This window comes from Fulvia fulva, chromosome 6 (genome assembly GCF_020509005.1).
Source record: "Fulvia fulva chromosome 6, complete sequence".
In the NCBI taxonomy this organism is placed as follows: Eukaryota; Fungi; Ascomycota; class Dothideomycetes; order Mycosphaerellales; family Mycosphaerellaceae; genus Fulvia; species Fulvia fulva.
In genome coordinates, this window is record NC_063017.1 from 2,778,992 (window position 1) to 2,795,424 (window position 16,433).

The 16,433-nt window shown below is 54.4% G+C and overlaps 8 protein-coding genes across 8 annotated transcripts; 3 read left to right on the forward strand and 5 right to left on the reverse strand.

The window, feature by feature from the left end:
* Nucleotides 1-412: 412 nt before the first annotated feature.
* Nucleotides 413-739, reverse strand: CLAFUR5_07124 (uncharacterized protein; the record flags this gene model as incomplete). The annotated part of the gene is made up of 1 exon (XM_047906272.1): nucleotides 413-739. The coding sequence occupies one exon, from the start codon at nucleotides 737-739 to the stop codon at nucleotides 413-415; it is 327 nt and encodes a 108-aa protein (XP_047762906.1).
* A 1,664-nt stretch (nucleotides 740-2,403) lies between these two features.
* Nucleotides 2,404-4,120, reverse strand: CLAFUR5_07125 (Putative GTP cyclohydrolase URC1; the record flags this gene model as incomplete). Its single annotated transcript, XM_047906273.1, has 3 exons — nucleotides 2,404-2,409; nucleotides 2,475-2,545; nucleotides 2,599-4,120. 3 exons carry the CDS (start codon nucleotides 4,118-4,120, stop codon nucleotides 2,404-2,406), a joined length of 1,599 nt encoding a protein of 532 aa, XP_047762907.1.
* Nucleotides 4,121-4,527: 407 nt separating this feature from the next.
* CLAFUR5_07126 (Transcription elongation factor 1) lies at nucleotides 4,528-5,099 on the forward strand (the record flags this gene model as incomplete). Its single annotated transcript, XM_047906274.1, has 4 exons — nucleotides 4,528-4,530; nucleotides 4,582-4,623; nucleotides 4,681-4,819; nucleotides 4,870-5,099. 4 exons carry the CDS (start codon nucleotides 4,528-4,530, stop codon nucleotides 5,097-5,099), a joined length of 414 nt encoding a protein of 137 aa, XP_047762908.1.
* An 810-nt stretch (nucleotides 5,100-5,909) lies between these two features.
* Nucleotides 5,910-6,950, forward strand: CLAFUR5_07127 (uncharacterized protein; the record flags this gene model as incomplete). The annotated part of the gene is made up of 1 exon (XM_047906275.1): nucleotides 5,910-6,950. One exon carries the CDS (start codon nucleotides 5,910-5,912, stop codon nucleotides 6,948-6,950), a length of 1,041 nt encoding a protein of 346 aa, XP_047762909.1.
* Nucleotides 6,951-7,804: 854 nt separating this feature from the next.
* CLAFUR5_07128 (GTP-binding protein rhb1) lies at nucleotides 7,805-8,581 on the reverse strand (the record flags this gene model as incomplete). Its single annotated transcript, XM_047906276.1, has 3 exons — nucleotides 7,805-8,047; nucleotides 8,105-8,373; nucleotides 8,527-8,581. 3 exons carry the CDS (start codon nucleotides 8,579-8,581, stop codon nucleotides 7,805-7,807), a joined length of 567 nt encoding a protein of 188 aa, XP_047762888.1.
* A 907-nt stretch (nucleotides 8,582-9,488) lies between these two features.
* CLAFUR5_07129 (uncharacterized protein) lies at nucleotides 9,489-12,563 on the reverse strand (the record flags this gene model as incomplete). The annotated part of the gene is made up of 1 exon (XM_047906277.1): nucleotides 9,489-12,563. The coding sequence occupies one exon, from the start codon at nucleotides 12,561-12,563 to the stop codon at nucleotides 9,489-9,491; it is 3,075 nt and encodes a 1,024-aa protein (XP_047762835.1).
* A 554-nt stretch (nucleotides 12,564-13,117) lies between these two features.
* CLAFUR5_07130 (Uracil phosphoribosyltransferase 1) lies at nucleotides 13,118-13,928 on the forward strand (the record flags this gene model as incomplete). The annotated part of the gene is made up of 2 exons (XM_047906278.1): nucleotides 13,118-13,448; nucleotides 13,504-13,928. 2 exons carry the CDS (start codon nucleotides 13,118-13,120, stop codon nucleotides 13,926-13,928), a joined length of 756 nt encoding a protein of 251 aa, XP_047763463.1.
* A 691-nt stretch (nucleotides 13,929-14,619) lies between these two features.
* On the reverse strand, nucleotides 14,620-15,477 carry CLAFUR5_07131 (uncharacterized protein; the record flags this gene model as incomplete). Its single annotated transcript, XM_047906279.1, has 1 exon — nucleotides 14,620-15,477. One exon carries the CDS (start codon nucleotides 15,475-15,477, stop codon nucleotides 14,620-14,622), a length of 858 nt encoding a protein of 285 aa, XP_047763462.1.
* Between the last annotated feature and the right edge of the window lie 956 nt (nucleotides 15,478-16,433).

The window sequence follows — 16,433 nt, forward strand, 5'->3', positions numbered from 1 at the left end:
TGTCGTCCCAACGTTCAACATGTGTCGGATGTGGTCGCGATGATCTCCACATGTTTGGTTTCGCGCGCAACTTCCTGCTTCGGAGCAATTTTCCTGCAGAGCTGCCTGCGGAACGGCACATGTTGCAGGTACTTGGTCGTTCGTACCTTTGTACCTGGAGCGGCTGCCTTCTGCCTTGTGTTGAAGACTTCAACAGATAGTTTGTGTTCGATCATGTTGGGGTCCAGTCTGTCTGTACAGGTGTTGTGTGGCGATTGTGATGTTTCGCTGGATGTGGGTATTCTGAACTGATTGATGCCTCTCCCTGGGGGTATTATGGATGACCGCTGGTTTGGCGGTTACAGTAGTAGTGTCGACTTTGCTGTCGACCTCGAACATATGTCCTCCGGTGCCAGATAGAAGAAAATGATCATCATGAACGCTTATCCTGATTGGAAGCACGAAGTTGATCGAAATCTGGAAAGGAGATGTAGCCGCCATGTCGCATCAGCTTACAGTCCTCCCAAGAGGTTCGTCGTCCGTTGCTTGGAGTATCTGTTGGTGATGGCAATGGGCTCGTTGATGGACTTTTCCTCCCTGGCGACGCTGCTCGTGAGGCTACGTTGGCAAGCACAGTAGTGGCGTCGCCTGGCTGAGATCGTCCACCGTCCTGTCTTGTGCTGTAGGAATGTTGCCTGTTCAGGTGTGGTGCCGTGATGGTGCCTTTCGTCAAAGACGACTGGCTGAACTTGACTGCCATTTCGTGTGAAGATGTAAGGATTCCAAAGTCCAGGTGATTGTGATTTTCAGCCCAATGTAGCAGTCCAGGTTAAAGGAGTCGTCCTGCCTTTCAATGTCGCGTGGTAGAAGTGTGATGAGGCAGTGTGCAACAGCTTTCCGAGATGTTGGGAGCGAGAAGTAGCACTGGCAAGGCATTTGAAAGGTTACGAGGGGGAGCAAGGTTCTTTTCTCACCTCAGGCCCAAGTGCGTCTCGGTCTTCGTTGGTTTGCTTGTCTACTACGTCTCCCTAACACCCAATCACCATGACGCACGCAAGTCGGGTTTGCTGTTCTGGAGGGGAGGCTGCGTTCGCTTGGGAAAACACGTTACACGGGTGAGCTGTCAAGATCGTCTAGAACTAGCCCACCCGATTGCCTCCCCCTGCTGCATGCGCCTGCATTGCCAGCTCCCGCGCTCACAGGAGTCGCGTGAACACGTCGCAGGCTGTTCGTCAGCTCAGAGGCGGAGGAGAAGGTTCAAAGGTCCGCGGCACCGGCTACTGTACCAACAAGTACCAACGACCGGACTTGCCACGGTGACACGCAACCTCTCCTCGTTCGATCCACCTGGCACGAGTGCTGCTTGCTGCTCTTCGCGCTGTTTGTCGTGGACTGCTCACGCTTCTCTGCACTGCATCGATAGTCGAATGCAGCTCGTCGCCGCCTCTGCATGTTCGAGGGCTGCCATGTGTTCGCTGCGCCCATCACTTTAGCACTCGGGCACACCTGCAGCCGCGGACGGGGCCCTGGGGCTCAGCGCCGCTGTGAATGGCTTGCGTGATACCTGCTGCGCGGCGCTCCGAGCCAGCAAGTGCCGGTGATTGATCAGGAACGGTGGCTAGCTGGGATGTCGTTCTGGCCGACGGCTTCACACCCAACCAAGACTGGGGACTTCGGGAACTTCTTTTAGTCCTCTGAGCTAGATGCGGAAGGTAGGCGGCGGCTTCCCATAGGCACACGAAACCTGAGCAACGCATACTATCCTCTACACCGACACGTACAGTCACAGTGATGGGAGATTCTGCTGGACTCATCCCCGCCAGATGGTCGGCTACTACCGACATCGGTGAGAGTGAAACAGGAATCATGGGCTGCGATCCTTCTGAGCGACAAGCAGCAGGAGCGAAGACAACCCGTGATGAAAGAGGAAGCTGGAGAGATACCACCTCGGGTACCGACCACAACTCTCCCCCCAAGACTCCACCACTCCACGACTGCAGCGGGGTCCTAGCAACGGCTGGATGGCCTGCCGAACAGCTGAGATTCACTCCACCAGCAGCAAGGAACCTGCTTCCGGCTGTCCTCGTATCCAAGACTGTGCCTGGTGGCTTTGTGAGTTTGCAGTGCGAGGCGTCTGGTGGCGCGATCAAAGCCATATCGCCACACGAGGAGGGCTGTCAAAGTCAACGAGAACATCTGTGATGTGACAAACAGCATGTGAAGTCCAACGGTTTGGAGATCGACCCTTTGATCGCTGATCTCAAGATCTACGAACCACTCCGCTTCCCACGGCACTGGACCAAGACTGAAGACTCTCTACGTTCCGATCGACAATTCATCCGTAGAACAGGTACACAATCACTCGTACCCGAATGCTGTGTTCCAGCCCGGCTATATGCGTACCATCGTACCAACAGCAAAGGCTCAATGCTGTTACACCACATGTAAGCTGACTGCACATTTTGGGTCGTGAAACACCGAAAGAGGACACTTACATCGACATCTTCCCAGGCCCTCCCTTTTACGTTGTTGAGTTCTTCCACTGTCATAACCTTCCCGGTGGTAACTATGTATAGTCAGTGATCCTGTACGAGATCACGAGATGTGTAAGCCACTTACAGTATCCAGCGTGAATCTTCGCGTCAATCTCGACCCGACTGTCTTCCGGGATCATATCGTCTGGAATAGGTACTCGTTCATGGATCGGGATACCCTGCTCAACGATGGCGTCGTGCTTCATGTTTGACATACTCATCATGCGATCGATTTTGGTGATACCAAGCCAATGAAGAATGTCTGGCATCAGTGCTTGGAACCGCATATCCTTCACGCCTGCAATGTTCTCAGTGCGCTTGAAGTACTCGCTTGCACGATCGGAGCCACGTTTCCTGGCATTGTACACCAGGTACTTGGTCACTTCGCCCAACGCACGACCTTCCTTTCGGAAGTAGATGACCACCCCGCTACCACCTCGTTGAGCTTCCTTGACGGCCTCCTCGATACCAAAGATAAGGTAGGGCCGACATGTGCAGATGTCAGAGCCGAACACGTCTGAGCCATTACACTCGTCATGGACACGTAGCGACAGCTTTGAGTTGGGGTCGCTCATCTTTGCAGGATCACCGAAGCAGTATACCGTCAGGCCTCCTATTGGTGGTAAGAAGAGCTTGATGTCGTTACGAGTGATGAGCTCAGGGTAGCTGCCTCCAGTGTGTTCGAACAACGAGCGTCTGAGTGATCCTTCATCAATGCCGAAGCGCTCGGCTACACCTGGCAGATACCACACCGGCTCAACGGCGAACTTTGTGACGTTGAGCTCTCCTGTCTCGTTGATGCAAATCTTGCCATCTGGTACGAGCCTGCCTTTGCGGACAGATTCTTCGAGCTCCGGGATTTTCATGTGAGCTTTTGTCACGGCGATTGTTGGACGAATCTCGACATTGTCGTCTTTGATGATATCCTTGAAGAGCCAAGGAGCCAAGTGACCCAACGGATCCATGGCTACGATCTTCTTCGGATCATACCAGGAAGGGAACGGACCTATGCTTGCTGCTGGCTCTGTGTTTGTGTAGTCGGGCTTATGGTCAGTGTCCATTTGCTTAGAGGCGACTGCCAGAGCGTAGTAGATGCTGTAAGATCCACCGTGTGCTCCAACCGCGTTTCGCCGCCGGAAAGTGGAAGGGTTACGAGACACGACTACTGGGCCACGTGTCTGGGCATCCTTTGCGCCCCATTGCATCGGTAGCGGGTCAACGCCTGCTTGGCCTGGATGAGTGGTGAGGATGATCTTCGATGTTGTACTCGTCCTTCGCGGTGGTGGAGATAACGCAGTGTCTGCTTGACCATTGGTCTCCTTGACGTGGCCGTCGATCGAGCTTATGCTGTCTCGTTGCTGATGATTTTGAGGAGGGATCTTGGGACTATCCGGGCGTAGTCTTGGACTTGGAAAGGAAGCATCATGGGCAATGCCGTTCGAGGCTTGCTTCACTCCAGCCAGTGCGTTGACGCGGCCATTGATTGACTCCACGGTCGACCCGAGAGAGCCATACTCTTGCTGAATGCTGGCTTGGCCTTGTTCGAGCTTGTTGAGTTTGGTCAGAATGGTCTGTAGAGTCTCCTCAAGCTTCGTGCTGTTCGACATTCTGTGCTGTGTGTGATCTTAAGTGCTTTGCGTTTGTCCTGGGAACTTGTTATCGATGGCCGAATGCAAACAACACGGAAATGTGAAAGTGGCGGGCAAAGAGATGAACTCGTGATCAGGCAAACAATGCTGAGCGAGAGTAGAGCTACGACAGTATGAGTATGCACGAAGCGACTGCAAGACAAAATACGTGGTGTCTGATGGAGAAGATAGCCACAGAGCGGCGAGGTGCGATGCTTATCGTTGCCCGAAGCCTGAAGGATAGGCACGTGGTTGGTGTTGGCGGGTGACCAGCCACTAGCGCGACAGTTTCGCGTTGCATCTCGAAAGCAACTGACTGGAGTGAAGTCATCTACTTTGTCTCGAGTAAGGCTCACCACTACCACACCACACCACTCTCGAGCGCTATGGTAGGTCACCAAAGCCATGCAGCTGGATCGCATTGTACTAACGAACACCAGGGAAAACGAAAGAAGTCCTCGCGCGGTCCCGTCAAGAAGCAGGTACGTGTCACATGCCTCGTCGCATTCAAGTAACAATCGCAACTGACAGCTGGCCAGCGCGAAGTCCTTGCGACCAACTTCAAATGCGTCTTCTGCAACCACGAGACGTCGGTCGGCGTCAAGATCGATAAGAAGGCAGGCGTTGGCAACTTGCACTGCAAGTCATGCCTCCAGAACTTCCAGACAGGCGTGAACTGTGGGTACAACAAGGCGCAGTGACATAGTGCAAGTACTGACGCATAGTAGACCTCTCCCAGCCTGTTGATGTCTATGCCGACTGGATCGATGCCTGCGACGCCGTCGCAAAGGAGACTGCCGGGACCAGCACCGCAGCTCCAGCCTCTGCGCATCGCCAACCACAACAACCACATTCGCGAGCAGGACCAGCACCAGGCGAGAAATACACTGCTGAAGATGATGGATTCATAGACGATGACGATGCGGATGGAGAGGCAGACCTTGCAGATGAAGATTGAGGAATGAGGAATCCGACCGATTTCGAAGCGCTCGATGAGGACGAAGATACCCCAGAATACTTTGACACGACATGCAGCCAGCTATATCTGCTTGCGTCGCACAGAAGCTTGCGACATGGGATTGCGCTTCATGGACATGATCGCAGACCATGATACGAGACGGCCTTTAGACGGCAAAGGTGCCGAATTTCCCGAAATAGCAGTACTCGCGAAAAGACGATCTGCACAGAACTTCGGAGATGGTCGTCGACCCGTCGCATTCTGTGACGTGAGTCGCGTGAGAACGTTGCATCTGCCGCGCGCGTGGCCGGTCTTCTCGAGCACGCGAATTGCGCAAGTGGTCTGGTGTGTTTGGTCTGCAGCCATCACATGGACATGCCAAGGGCGGCGCATGGTGAACAAAGGCTTGCATCAAAGCACGGAATGCAAATGACATACCACAATGAATTCAGCCTTTGCCGGTTTCAACCTCTAGGTGCGCTCACAATCCGCTTTACCCGGTCATTCCCAATAGCGCGATTAACCTCTATCGTCATTCTCGAATCCATCCAGACCCATTTATTCCACGATTGCCTCCGCCTGCCACGCGAAAGCAACCATACCCTCGGACTTTACAACATCATGTCTGACCAACTCACTTCCATTCACTCGTCGACACACGATGAACCCGCGCGTTGTAGGCTAGATGCAAAGCACATACTTTCGCAACTTGCCGTCGCTACCACATCAACACACCTGCCGCGATTGGGTTCCTCGACGACATCAATCACTTCTTGGAGCACACATTGATGATATTGGAATACCATCACCATGGGTGCACAACGCACATGTGGGCGACCTTCGCTCGAGGAACACTTTACGGCGTACATGAAGACGAAGCATGCAGCACAACACATTGAGCACACATCTGAACAGAAACCTGTTGACACCGCATCACCAATACCTACCAAGACAACACGCGATCCCATCTCACATCACTCGACACATTGCAAGCCGATCGACTCAGCAATAGGCTCACCAGAAGCACCAGCATCGACCAAATCCACCGACTCAGACTCTCAAACTCACCCCGGCGCAAGACCCTCCACAGACTCATCTTTCAAAGCCCCAACACCGCTCCGCAACTACCGCGAAGAGCCCAAGCTCTGGGAAGATTGGTCCCACGAAGGCGGCAAAGCAGGCAAAGCAATCGCAGACTGGAAGGAGAAATTCGTCCCTCTCATCCACGACGTGACCAAGGCCATGACCATCCAGGAACGAACCGAATTCTTCGACCAGCTGACCGAGGACGATGAGGACCGATACCTCCAGCCCTTGGCGTGTTACTACACCGTCTACCCCGACCACATCCCAGACCGCGACCTCAACGAGAAGCAGGTGAAGAAGATAGAAGACGGAACGAACGACCTCCCACCGCGCATAGCAGCAGCCCAGAAACGGGTCTTTGCCCGCCACTTCGATGGGGAATGGAACTGGGACCCCGAGCGTCCCATCATCACTCTCGAGCCAGATCTCGGTCCCAGGGACGAAGCGTCCCCAGATGAAGAATTGGGAATTTGCCAGCACTGCATCTCCCAGACTCGAAAGGGTAAAGCCATGAAGATCGTCAAACCGGTCATGATTCCCGTCCGAGCTATCCAAAGGAAACTTTCAAAGAGCGTTAGAGTTGAAAGTCAGGCTGGCAGCTCGGTGGCGTCACGGGAGACATCAGACGATGAAGAGTCTAGCGAAACCTCCTCCGGCTCGAAACATTCGAAGCCGAGAGATGTGACGGAGACGGGGGTGGGGAGGCGGAGACCTATGAGTGTGCCGCGTAGAAGGAGAGGGAAAGAATCGGGGGCGGATAGGTGAGGTGCAGTAGTCACATAGAGAGCTACTGGCATTGGCATTGACTGCGTCCATAGACGTGATGATAGAAACTTGGCGTTTGCTTTTGGAGATACCCGGCGAGCTAGGATTATGCGTCAAGCATCGCATTGCATTGTATAGCGAAACTTCTATTGCAATAAAGATCATGTATCATTTTCGATCGTACGTGTACAGCAATGACCGTAGTCTGTCCCGTCCCCAAGCTGGAATATTATCGTTGCTCCTGAATGCCAGCTACATCGCCCAGTGCCTCCTCGTTTGCGACAACTAATTGTGATCCGGGAGCCTCTTCTAGAGGACGCAATAAACTCCACTCGTCGAACCGTTGAGGCTGAGCCGGACGCACTGCCGCCCTCAGAGGGTGCTGCTGCAGTCGAGGCGGAGACATTGACTTCCTCAAGAAGAGGCTCCGAATCGTCCGCCGTCGGGCCCCAACCCCCCGGGCATAAAGATATTCCGCTCACGCGAACTGCGCCATGCACCACTTCTGCCTGCGCCTTCAGGGCGGACTTTGCGCCAGAGAGGGCTCCAAGCTACGTATCCGTAAATGTCCATTGTGTGATCTTGGCCGGCGTTGTATCGTTGGTGTCGACAGGTATTCGTCCTCTTGCGCGGCGGTATGATTGTCAGACTTCCATCGCTTCGTATAAGATATGTTGTTATGTTGCCATGGCCCGAGCACGCTTTTCCTCCACGGCATCTCGCACGCTGCTGAGCCGGCAAGTGTTAGCAATTGTTCCTCGCGACGATCGTGCGTCGCCGCTTACCTTGTCATACTATTTCCTCACGTATCCGCAAAGCTGTTGAAAGCCGGTCTGGCCATGCTCGTGGGAGTTCTACATCACGTTGCACTTGCTGTTTCCTTCTTTTGGCTGGCCTGCTTCTTGTGCCTTCTCGATCTCGCCGATCATGCCCTCGAAGGCTTTGCCGACGTTCTCGTTGTAGCGTGCACTGGCCTCGACAAACCCGCAGCCCAGCTCTTCGGCGAGACGCTTACCATCGGCGGTCTGGACTTGTCGTTGTTCGGGGCGGAGGTCGGACTTGTTCGCTACGATCTGGACGGGCACGGTGTCGGCACCCTGTTCGAGGTAGGTGGGTCAGACATTGGTTTGAGGAGATGGATGAATCGTGCTTACCAGGTGGTTGAGGATCTTCTCGCGAATGATTCTGACCATTTCAAAGCTCTGCTTGGAAGCGACCGAGTAGACGATCATGTAGCCGTGGATGCCAATGAAGTGCTTGCTGTTGAGTATCGTGTACTCATCTTGACCTGCGGTGTCGATGATCTCCACGGCGAAGTCCTGGTTCCGGTAGCGAATGACTTTGCTGAACGTGTTCTCAATGGTCGGGTAGTACGAGTCGACAAAGTGCCCGTCGACATACTGAACGGTGAGGGAACTCTTGCCTGGTTACCGCAGGTTTTGTCAGCTTTCACGTTTGCAGGCGGTATGCATTGCCTTGTTTGCCACGTTCGCCTGCGAGTGGCGTTCATGCGCGTGGGTGTAGGGACATGCGTGCAGCGTGGGAAGTGGGATGTGCTGCTATGCGATGGACGTACCGACAGATCGACTGCCGACAATGGCCATCTTGCGCTGCTTCTGCTGGGGCGGCATATTGGTGAGCTGCCGGAGTGAGAGTGCGGGTGTATGAGAGCGATCGCTGGTCCTTTGTGAAATGCGATCTTGCAAGATCAGATGTAGGTAATAGCTTCCTCTAGTACTCGGCCCGCCGCCTGCAAAGGGTGATAAGACGATGATGGGCTGCGATCATTCGCTGGCTGCTCTGCGACCATGTATCAATGCTTCTGCTTCTGCTCGTGATGCTGGTCGCGCATGTGTTCACTGCAAAAGTTGAAACGGAGATGATGCTGCCACGCGAACTCTGGTACCTGCAAGGAAGATGATGATACTTAGGAGAGTGGTAGGAGGTAGGTCGGCACGGCAGGCGCGTCGGGCAGCAAGGTCTCTCCTGTCTCGCACATGAACGCAACCATCATGCTGCGGTCAAGCGGCGGAGGATTTTCGCGTCGAGAAAGAGATTCGACGATGAGCAGGGATCGAGGCCATATACAGGCATTGCCATTCGCTAGCCGCCGTCGCTTAACATGCATCATGACTTCGAGAAGAACCATCGAACCCGCGGGCGGCAGCTAACTACTCACGCCTGACGTACAGTACCGACAGCGCGTCGTGGCCGATGCTCTCCGTTCTGCGTGTCTTCCATGTCAACTCTTCCGTGTCGGGACCGCGTGTGATATGCTGCGCGACGCATGCGACTCGCCGACCAACTACCAGGCGGCACTCGTCGGCAAGGAGGACAGCCTGCGCAGTCATGGGCAAAAGGATATGCTGTACAACGCGACACAACATGAGCCCTACCGGCTAAAGAAGGGTGAAGATATCAGGATCGTGTAACGAGCATGTGCTCCGAAAGGGATGCACACATCGTTTTGTGATAGGTCTATGGGAACACTGCAGTCTTGGGGCATCTCTTGTAGCATGCTAATCTCATCAACGCCCGTCACGCGTCTGCCTCTGCTTTGAGCTTCAGTAGCACAGCCTTCAGCTTCTCCGTGAAGGCACTCCATACGCTCATTCCTTCCTCGCCCTCAAAATTGAGCGTGTCAACTTTCTGGTGATGGGCCACAAACTCCGTCAATGCATCCACCAATGCGTCAAGCCTGCCGTGCGGTAGCTTGGCACTTATGATCGCCTTAGCCTCCTTGTTGGTGCAGAAATTGGCCAGGACTACGGCAAGGTACCCATATGCCACGTTGTTTACACTCTGTTCCACCGTCTCGGCCTCCAGCAGCACCTTTTGGCCGTGCAGGAAGACGTCCACCAAAGCCGCCAACAGTGGCGAAACATCTCCCGTCGCCGCGTGTCTTCGAGCACTTTCGCTGTGCTCTGTCAAGTTGATCAGCACGCCCATCGAAAGCACAAGCAAGTCCAAGTCAATGGTTCGCTGCTCTTCAGATGATGCCGCGTCCAATCGGGGAAAGCCTTCATCGATGGTACGCAGCAGGCACCGCACTGTTGGCTGCTTTGACAAAGACTTGCAGTTGCGCACATTGTCGTTCGTCAGATTCAGGCAAAGCCGCAGAGTCAAGAAATGGACGTGTTGAGCACTGTCGGGCCCAAGCTGTGCTGAGACCAGCAGCGTTCTGATGCGCTCCAGGATGTCGGATGGCCATGCCAGCGCCAGCGCCGTGGTAGAGAGGCTCTCCAGGGTCGAGACAGCAACGACCACCTCAGCCAGCGCGTTTGCGTCCGGCAGTACCTCGATTTCCTGGTCATTCGGCAGGAGTGCTCGAATGTCGTCCACAGAAATCAGCTCTGACCTGTCGCCTGTGCGTCGCAGTAGACGGACGAGTTGATCATGGGCTTTGAGAGCAAGTGTGCGCGGACTCAAAGTGCTGGGCTGGTGACCGCCCCATATTGCATCGCTCGTTGCAATCGTTGAGACAAAGTCAGTATATGTGGCCTGCGCGGACCTTGACATGTTGTTTTGCCTGTCTCGTGTGGCCTTCTGTATATTTGTGCGCATGGCAAGAAAGCGGCCCAGCCAGGACAGCAAGCCGGCCGACTTCATAGTTTCGACCACATGATCAGGCGGCTCGTTGATCATTATTGCAACAAATGCTGCGCTCAGTGCGAAGTCAGTGACGAGATCGGGCGCAGCATCACATTCTGCGAGCAGTTGGCGCTCAAAACTCTGCCTGACAAACTTCTCCGTGAAGTGCTTCTCGAAAAGCTTACGGGCCAGCTCGACCATTGCACTCCGTCTTCGGCTTCGTGCAGACGCCTGGTGATTAGAAATGTCATCCAACAGACCAGCAGTATCATCCATAAACCGTTGATTCGTGCCCGTGGCGCGGAGCTCGTGTACAGTACGCAGACGACCAGCGGCCGCTTCATCGTCGCTCTCATCCATGTCAAACTCAGACTTCTGGGACTGCCTGTTGGATCTCTCAGTAGGTCGCCGTGACAGCGCAGCCTTGTCAGGCGATTGCGCAGGAAGATCGAGCATCAAGCTGGCCTCCAGACTATCTTCTGGCAGATAAGACCGTACTCGTGCATACGTAATCTTGTTGGCACCTTGGCTTTGGCTCTGCGATTGTTGAGACGCTGCCACTGGCTCGTCATCTGGCTCATCTGCCCCGCTATCCGCCATGTCAACATCGTCAGTACTTGTGTCTTCATCTTTCTCGTCTGACGATTCGTTCTCCGAACTAGGCGCTGAAGCTTTAAGTAGATCGACGAGTCGAGTGCGCCTGTGTCCGACGTCTGAGCTGGATTTTGTCAAGGTGCGCGTGCTTGTGATTGGAGTCGTAGTCTTCTTGGCTCGCACAGTATGTAATCGCAAGTCCTCCATGGGAAGTGCACTTGGCGAGGGTGCCGCGTTCTCATTGGACAACAAATTTGTCCACAGCCGTACTTGCTTTGGTGTCATGCTGCCACTCGCTTTCATCATGGTGTCCGGTGTAGAGGCTTTGCTTGAGCTCGTTGCCTTCTTCGGGGTCGTAGGCCGGCTGGTGGCCACCGAAGGAGAGCGGCTGGAGGAGGTTCCGCTAGTTTCGCTGTCTGGCGGAAGCATGTTACTGAGACGTGCCGGCGCAGATGTCATTTTGTGAGGAGATGATCGCGCGTATGCGACCAATTTACCACGGCGATCTTTGCGCTTGATAGCGGAGCTGCTGATAGGACTTGGTCTGGCACGAGCAGCCTCATCTTCGCTAGAGTCTAGCAGGTCGAAGACAATCTGTCCTGGTTTCCGGGTTATTGAAGTCTCGCACGATGGCGTTGGGTCTATCTCAGCCATATCCGTATCCTCGTTCGTAGGCGCATCAGGTTCAGTAGGACGTAGTCTCTTGCGTGGAATGTTACTGGAGTCGCCGGTGTCATTTCCTGGCCTTTTGTAGCTTTCTACTGCAAGCTGAGGTGCGACTTCGCCACTATTGAGCAGCTTCTTGGCTTGGAGCTTCGCGGCAGCCCCTTGTGCAATAGGACTGGATACTCTCCCCGGGCCCGGAGCAGCGTCTTTAGGTATGGTATGCTTTAGTCGCGCTGGCAGGTCGACGTCTTTTGCCCGCTTCTCTTCCTCTTGCTGTAACGCCTTTGCGATCTCTGCCTGCAGCTGTGCATCAGGTGACGCCTGGTCAATCTTCCTCCGTCGTGTGGTTGAAGCATCATCTTGCCCAGTGGCTTGTTCTTTGCGCTTCTCCCATGGTGCTAGCTCTGCCTCCTGTTCTGGAGCCGCACTGATCAGCTTGCGTTTGACGAGATGCTCCGGCGGTGATAATCGCATGACATAAGTCTCAGCCTCGTCATCTGAGGAAGGTACATCGAAAGCGTCCTGCTTCTTCGCTCGTTGCTTCGCAGGCTCGGGTGTAGGCGGCGCTGAACCCTGTTTCCGTACTGGCCAGCTCTCTGTTACTGTCGTGGTCCGCGAAGTGGCAGATTTCTTGACCGGCGTCTCATCCTCACTCAAGCCACCGAAGGAGTCCACGTTCCAGGCATTGGTGTTTCGGGAAGCCTTGCCATAGGTTGCTGGCTTACGACGACGCGCTGATGGAAGTGGAGACACCGTCGCCATGGTCGTCTTATCATCGGTCGCATGAGGAATGTTATCCCGTCGCAAGGCTCACGCTCCGACATGCATGGTGTGACAGTTGTAATTCAGCGTTGGTCAGGTCCGGCGCAAACAGAGTACAACGATGGCTTCGCAGTGAATCGCCACGCGCTCAAGATGACCAGCGGTGCCCGTGATAGCTCAGCTGAGCGCGTGATTATCGTCCGGCCCGCGCACGAGGTCCTGTATACGTAGGTGAATGGACGGTAAGGTGAGGTGAGATGTGACAGAGAGGGAGACCCTTTAGCCGGACGTCTTCCGATAGACAGGGTTGCAAGGATAAGGGCGGCGCCCGCCGAAGCGCAAACCTTGTGTGGGCCTGGCCGATGCAGGTTCGATAGGCACGCGACACTTCACCTTGATATCTATTTCCACTATGTAGCAAGTAGCCATTGAAGAGCCCTCCAGCGGCTTCACCTTACCCCGTCACAACTTCTCAAGCACTCGCGTCTGCAGCTCAAGCAAAGTCTGACATACCAGAAAACTCTCCTCGACAGCCATTGGAAAGCCCAGCCAGCATGGCGGACAAGACAGAAGGCAAGAAATCGCCTCTGATCAGAGCACCAAGTCAATCTCTGGGCCCTGAGTACAGACCGTTAGAGGAGAAGCCCAAGGCCACAGTCTCAACAGCACCCAAGATCGACAACCTGCACATCCTGCCCCAGACACCACAACTTATCGCCCTCCTCACCATGATCAGAGACAAGGGCACAGGCCGAGCAGACTTCATCTTCCACAGCAACCGCATCAGCCGTCTTCTAGTCGAAGAAGCTCTCAACCACTTACCCGTCCAGACAAAGACCATCACCACTCCCGTCGGGCGCACATACGCAGGGGTTGAATTCGAAGGTATCCACAGCCACAGTCCTTCATACTCGATCATGAGATCCTAACATAGACCCAGGCAAGATCTGCGGCGTCTCCATCATGCGCGCCGGCGAAGCCATGGAACAAGCCCTCCGCGAATGCTGCCGCTCCGTGCGCATTGGCAAAATCCTCATCCAGCGCGACGAAGAGACCTCCAAGCCCCGTCTTTTCTACGACAAGCTCCCCTCCGACATCAAAGATCGCTGGGTCTTGTTGTTGGACCCGATGCTCGCAACTGGCGGCTCAGCTCTTATGGCCGTCGATGTCTTGCGGTCGAAGGGTGTACCCGAGGATAGGATCTTGTTCCTGAATTTGATCGCCAGTCCCGAAGGTGTACAGAACTTCGCGGAGAGGTTCCCGAAAGTGAGGGTGGTGACTGCGTTTGTGGACGAGGGGTTGGATGAGAAGAATTACATTGTGCCTGGGTTGGGGGATTTCGGTGACAGGTTTTTCACGTTGTAGATTTGGGAGCCCAGTCGAGATCTGAGGTGTTCAGGGTATCAGACGAGATGCCTCGACAACAACGTAAAGGCCATCTATTGAAAGGGATACTACCTTTTCCGTCCTGCATAGAACATGCCTCGAATTCCGAAGGTCATTGAGAACGAAGCTCAGTGAGATCAGGGAATGTAGTAAAGAATTAAAACAACTATCTGGTGTGCTAATCTACATTACCGCGCGCTGCGGAATGGATCAAGCTCGCTGCCATGCATAAGTTAGAGAAAAGCTGCTTTTGCGCCTGCAGTACATGAGTCGCTGCAGGCGCTAGACGGCAATTCACAAGCGCCTTAGCGCTAGTCGATGGCGTACATCGTTTCCCCTCCCATGACCTGCGGTAGTAAGTCCTGTCACTGTAGGGTCCGATTCTCGTACAAGTTCCGTTTGCGTGTTTGTGTGCACTCTGTGCACGTCTCGCCATTGGTATGTCTTACCGACGCGCACTATCATGTATGTTCCAAATTCCAACAGGCCTCTACTCCTTTGCCAGCAGCTTCAGCCCCCAAGTCGTATCAGAATCCGGACTCTTCCTCTTTTTCAATGGTGAGCTCGTTGCCGATCTGGTGCTATGTGGATTGCTTGAGCTTATGGCAACTTCTTGCGCGACTGGCTGTCTTCGTCGTGGTTTGAGTGATGTGGATGTATGCTCAGATACCTAGTCTGTGCTGGCCGCTGTGCTCGGGCAAGATGTGCCAGAATCAGCCCTCTTTCTCTTCGTCAACGGCGAGGTGTTGTGTGGATTGCTTGGGTTTACGACAACATCTTGCGCGACTGGCTGTCTTCGTCGCGCAGTCAATGGCGAGCTCGTCGCCGATCTGGTGTTGTGTGGATTGCTTGGATTTGCGACAACATCTTGCGCGACCGGCTGTCTTCGTCGTGGAGTCAGTGGTGTGGGAGGAGGCTTGGGAAATTGATCTGTGCTGGCCGTCGCTTTCGCCGTTGGCTTTCTAGTCCGCTTCAGCGGCGATGACGATGCGCTCGAAGGTACGTATGCATCCTCTCCGACCATCCGTGACCAAGCTGCAGGGTCGAGTTGCTTGTGGCGAGGTGGCGTAGCACCAGGCCATTGATCCAGATAATATCCCGCGACTTTTGGTTCGACCCACGGCCCGCTGTCGCGATGTAGTGTAGCGTATGGTGTTGTCGGGAAAGGCACGGTCTTCTGCTCGTTATCGTCGCTCGTCGCAAGGTCATCGGGCAGAAGCTGCCTGCCATAAAGACTGTCCTCTCTGAACGCATGGTCATCGAGCTCGAAACCCTCGTCATTACTCCATTGCATCTCTCTAGCGATGTTGGCCTGTTCTTCTCTGATTTCCGCTTTCTTGGCATCGGAGCGAACTTCGAGGGGGTCGATATCTGGCGCAAGCAGGTGCTCGGGCGCGCCTTGGCTGTTGATGTTATCGGAAAGTCCATGAGTTCGCGCTATGTAATCTAACAGCATCTCCGACATGCTCTTTCGCTTCTCTTCTTGTTGTCGAGCATGCGTGCCATGCTCGACCACTCGAGGTGCCATGCTTTGGCTCGTCAAGGACCAGAGTGGCCGGAGAGGGCTGCTGAAGACTGCGGTGAATGTATCGAAGAAATGTGTTCGTGAAGAAGATGTTCTATGTTGAGCGGACAAACATACTTGCGAAAAAAATTGACTCACCTCTTGAAATGCCTCTCCCAATGCCGTGAGGGCAACTGGTGCTGACTAGCTGCGCAAGTAGGAAAGGGAAGCAACGAATGGCCTTTAGAGCTGTCGCAATAGGTCGCAGAAGGATCAAACAGATCTACCGCTTCGCGATCCACCTTCCGCACGAGATCAAAACGTGCCACGAAGTGCATGTAGCGTCTCGCCGCTACCTGCTATCACGACATGTAATCGTCTACATGTATGAGCTTCCATTGACTGCTCGATGCAGCAGGAGCTGCATGTGCTCTGAAAGTGTTAGCAGCCGCTCCAGGGGGCCGAATAAAAGCGGCAGCTGCCGCTTCGCCGAACGATGGCCATGGTAATTTGACTGACGACTTCAAAGACTTGCGCCTCTAAAGATCAGGTCCAAGCAACGCGCTTCAGGCTCTTGACTCTACCAGCGATTCTTGCGCCATGTCAATTCCATCGTCACGCTCGGTACCCAGACCGCACTATTGTCTTTCTTTCTGCTTGTCGGGGTTCGCGCAGTCATGGCTTCGATCAGTCGCCTGCAACTTTGCGACGACAATACTGTGCTGAGAGCAAGATGGGCTCAGGTGACAGGCGGTCTGTTAGTGCTGACGACTGGTCCGAAGGCTCTACGCGATATGGCGCCGCAGAGCGTTGCTGTCATCTGTGAGGCCCTGATTCTTGACAGAAGCTGTGAGTGTCTTTGGGGCTGTCGCGCTGCCATGCGGGATACGCGGTGCGAGGAGTGACAGCAGTAGGCGCGACGCAGGATATCGACGCTTTCAATATCGATCATCGTTGCAATCGCATGCAGGCTCATATGA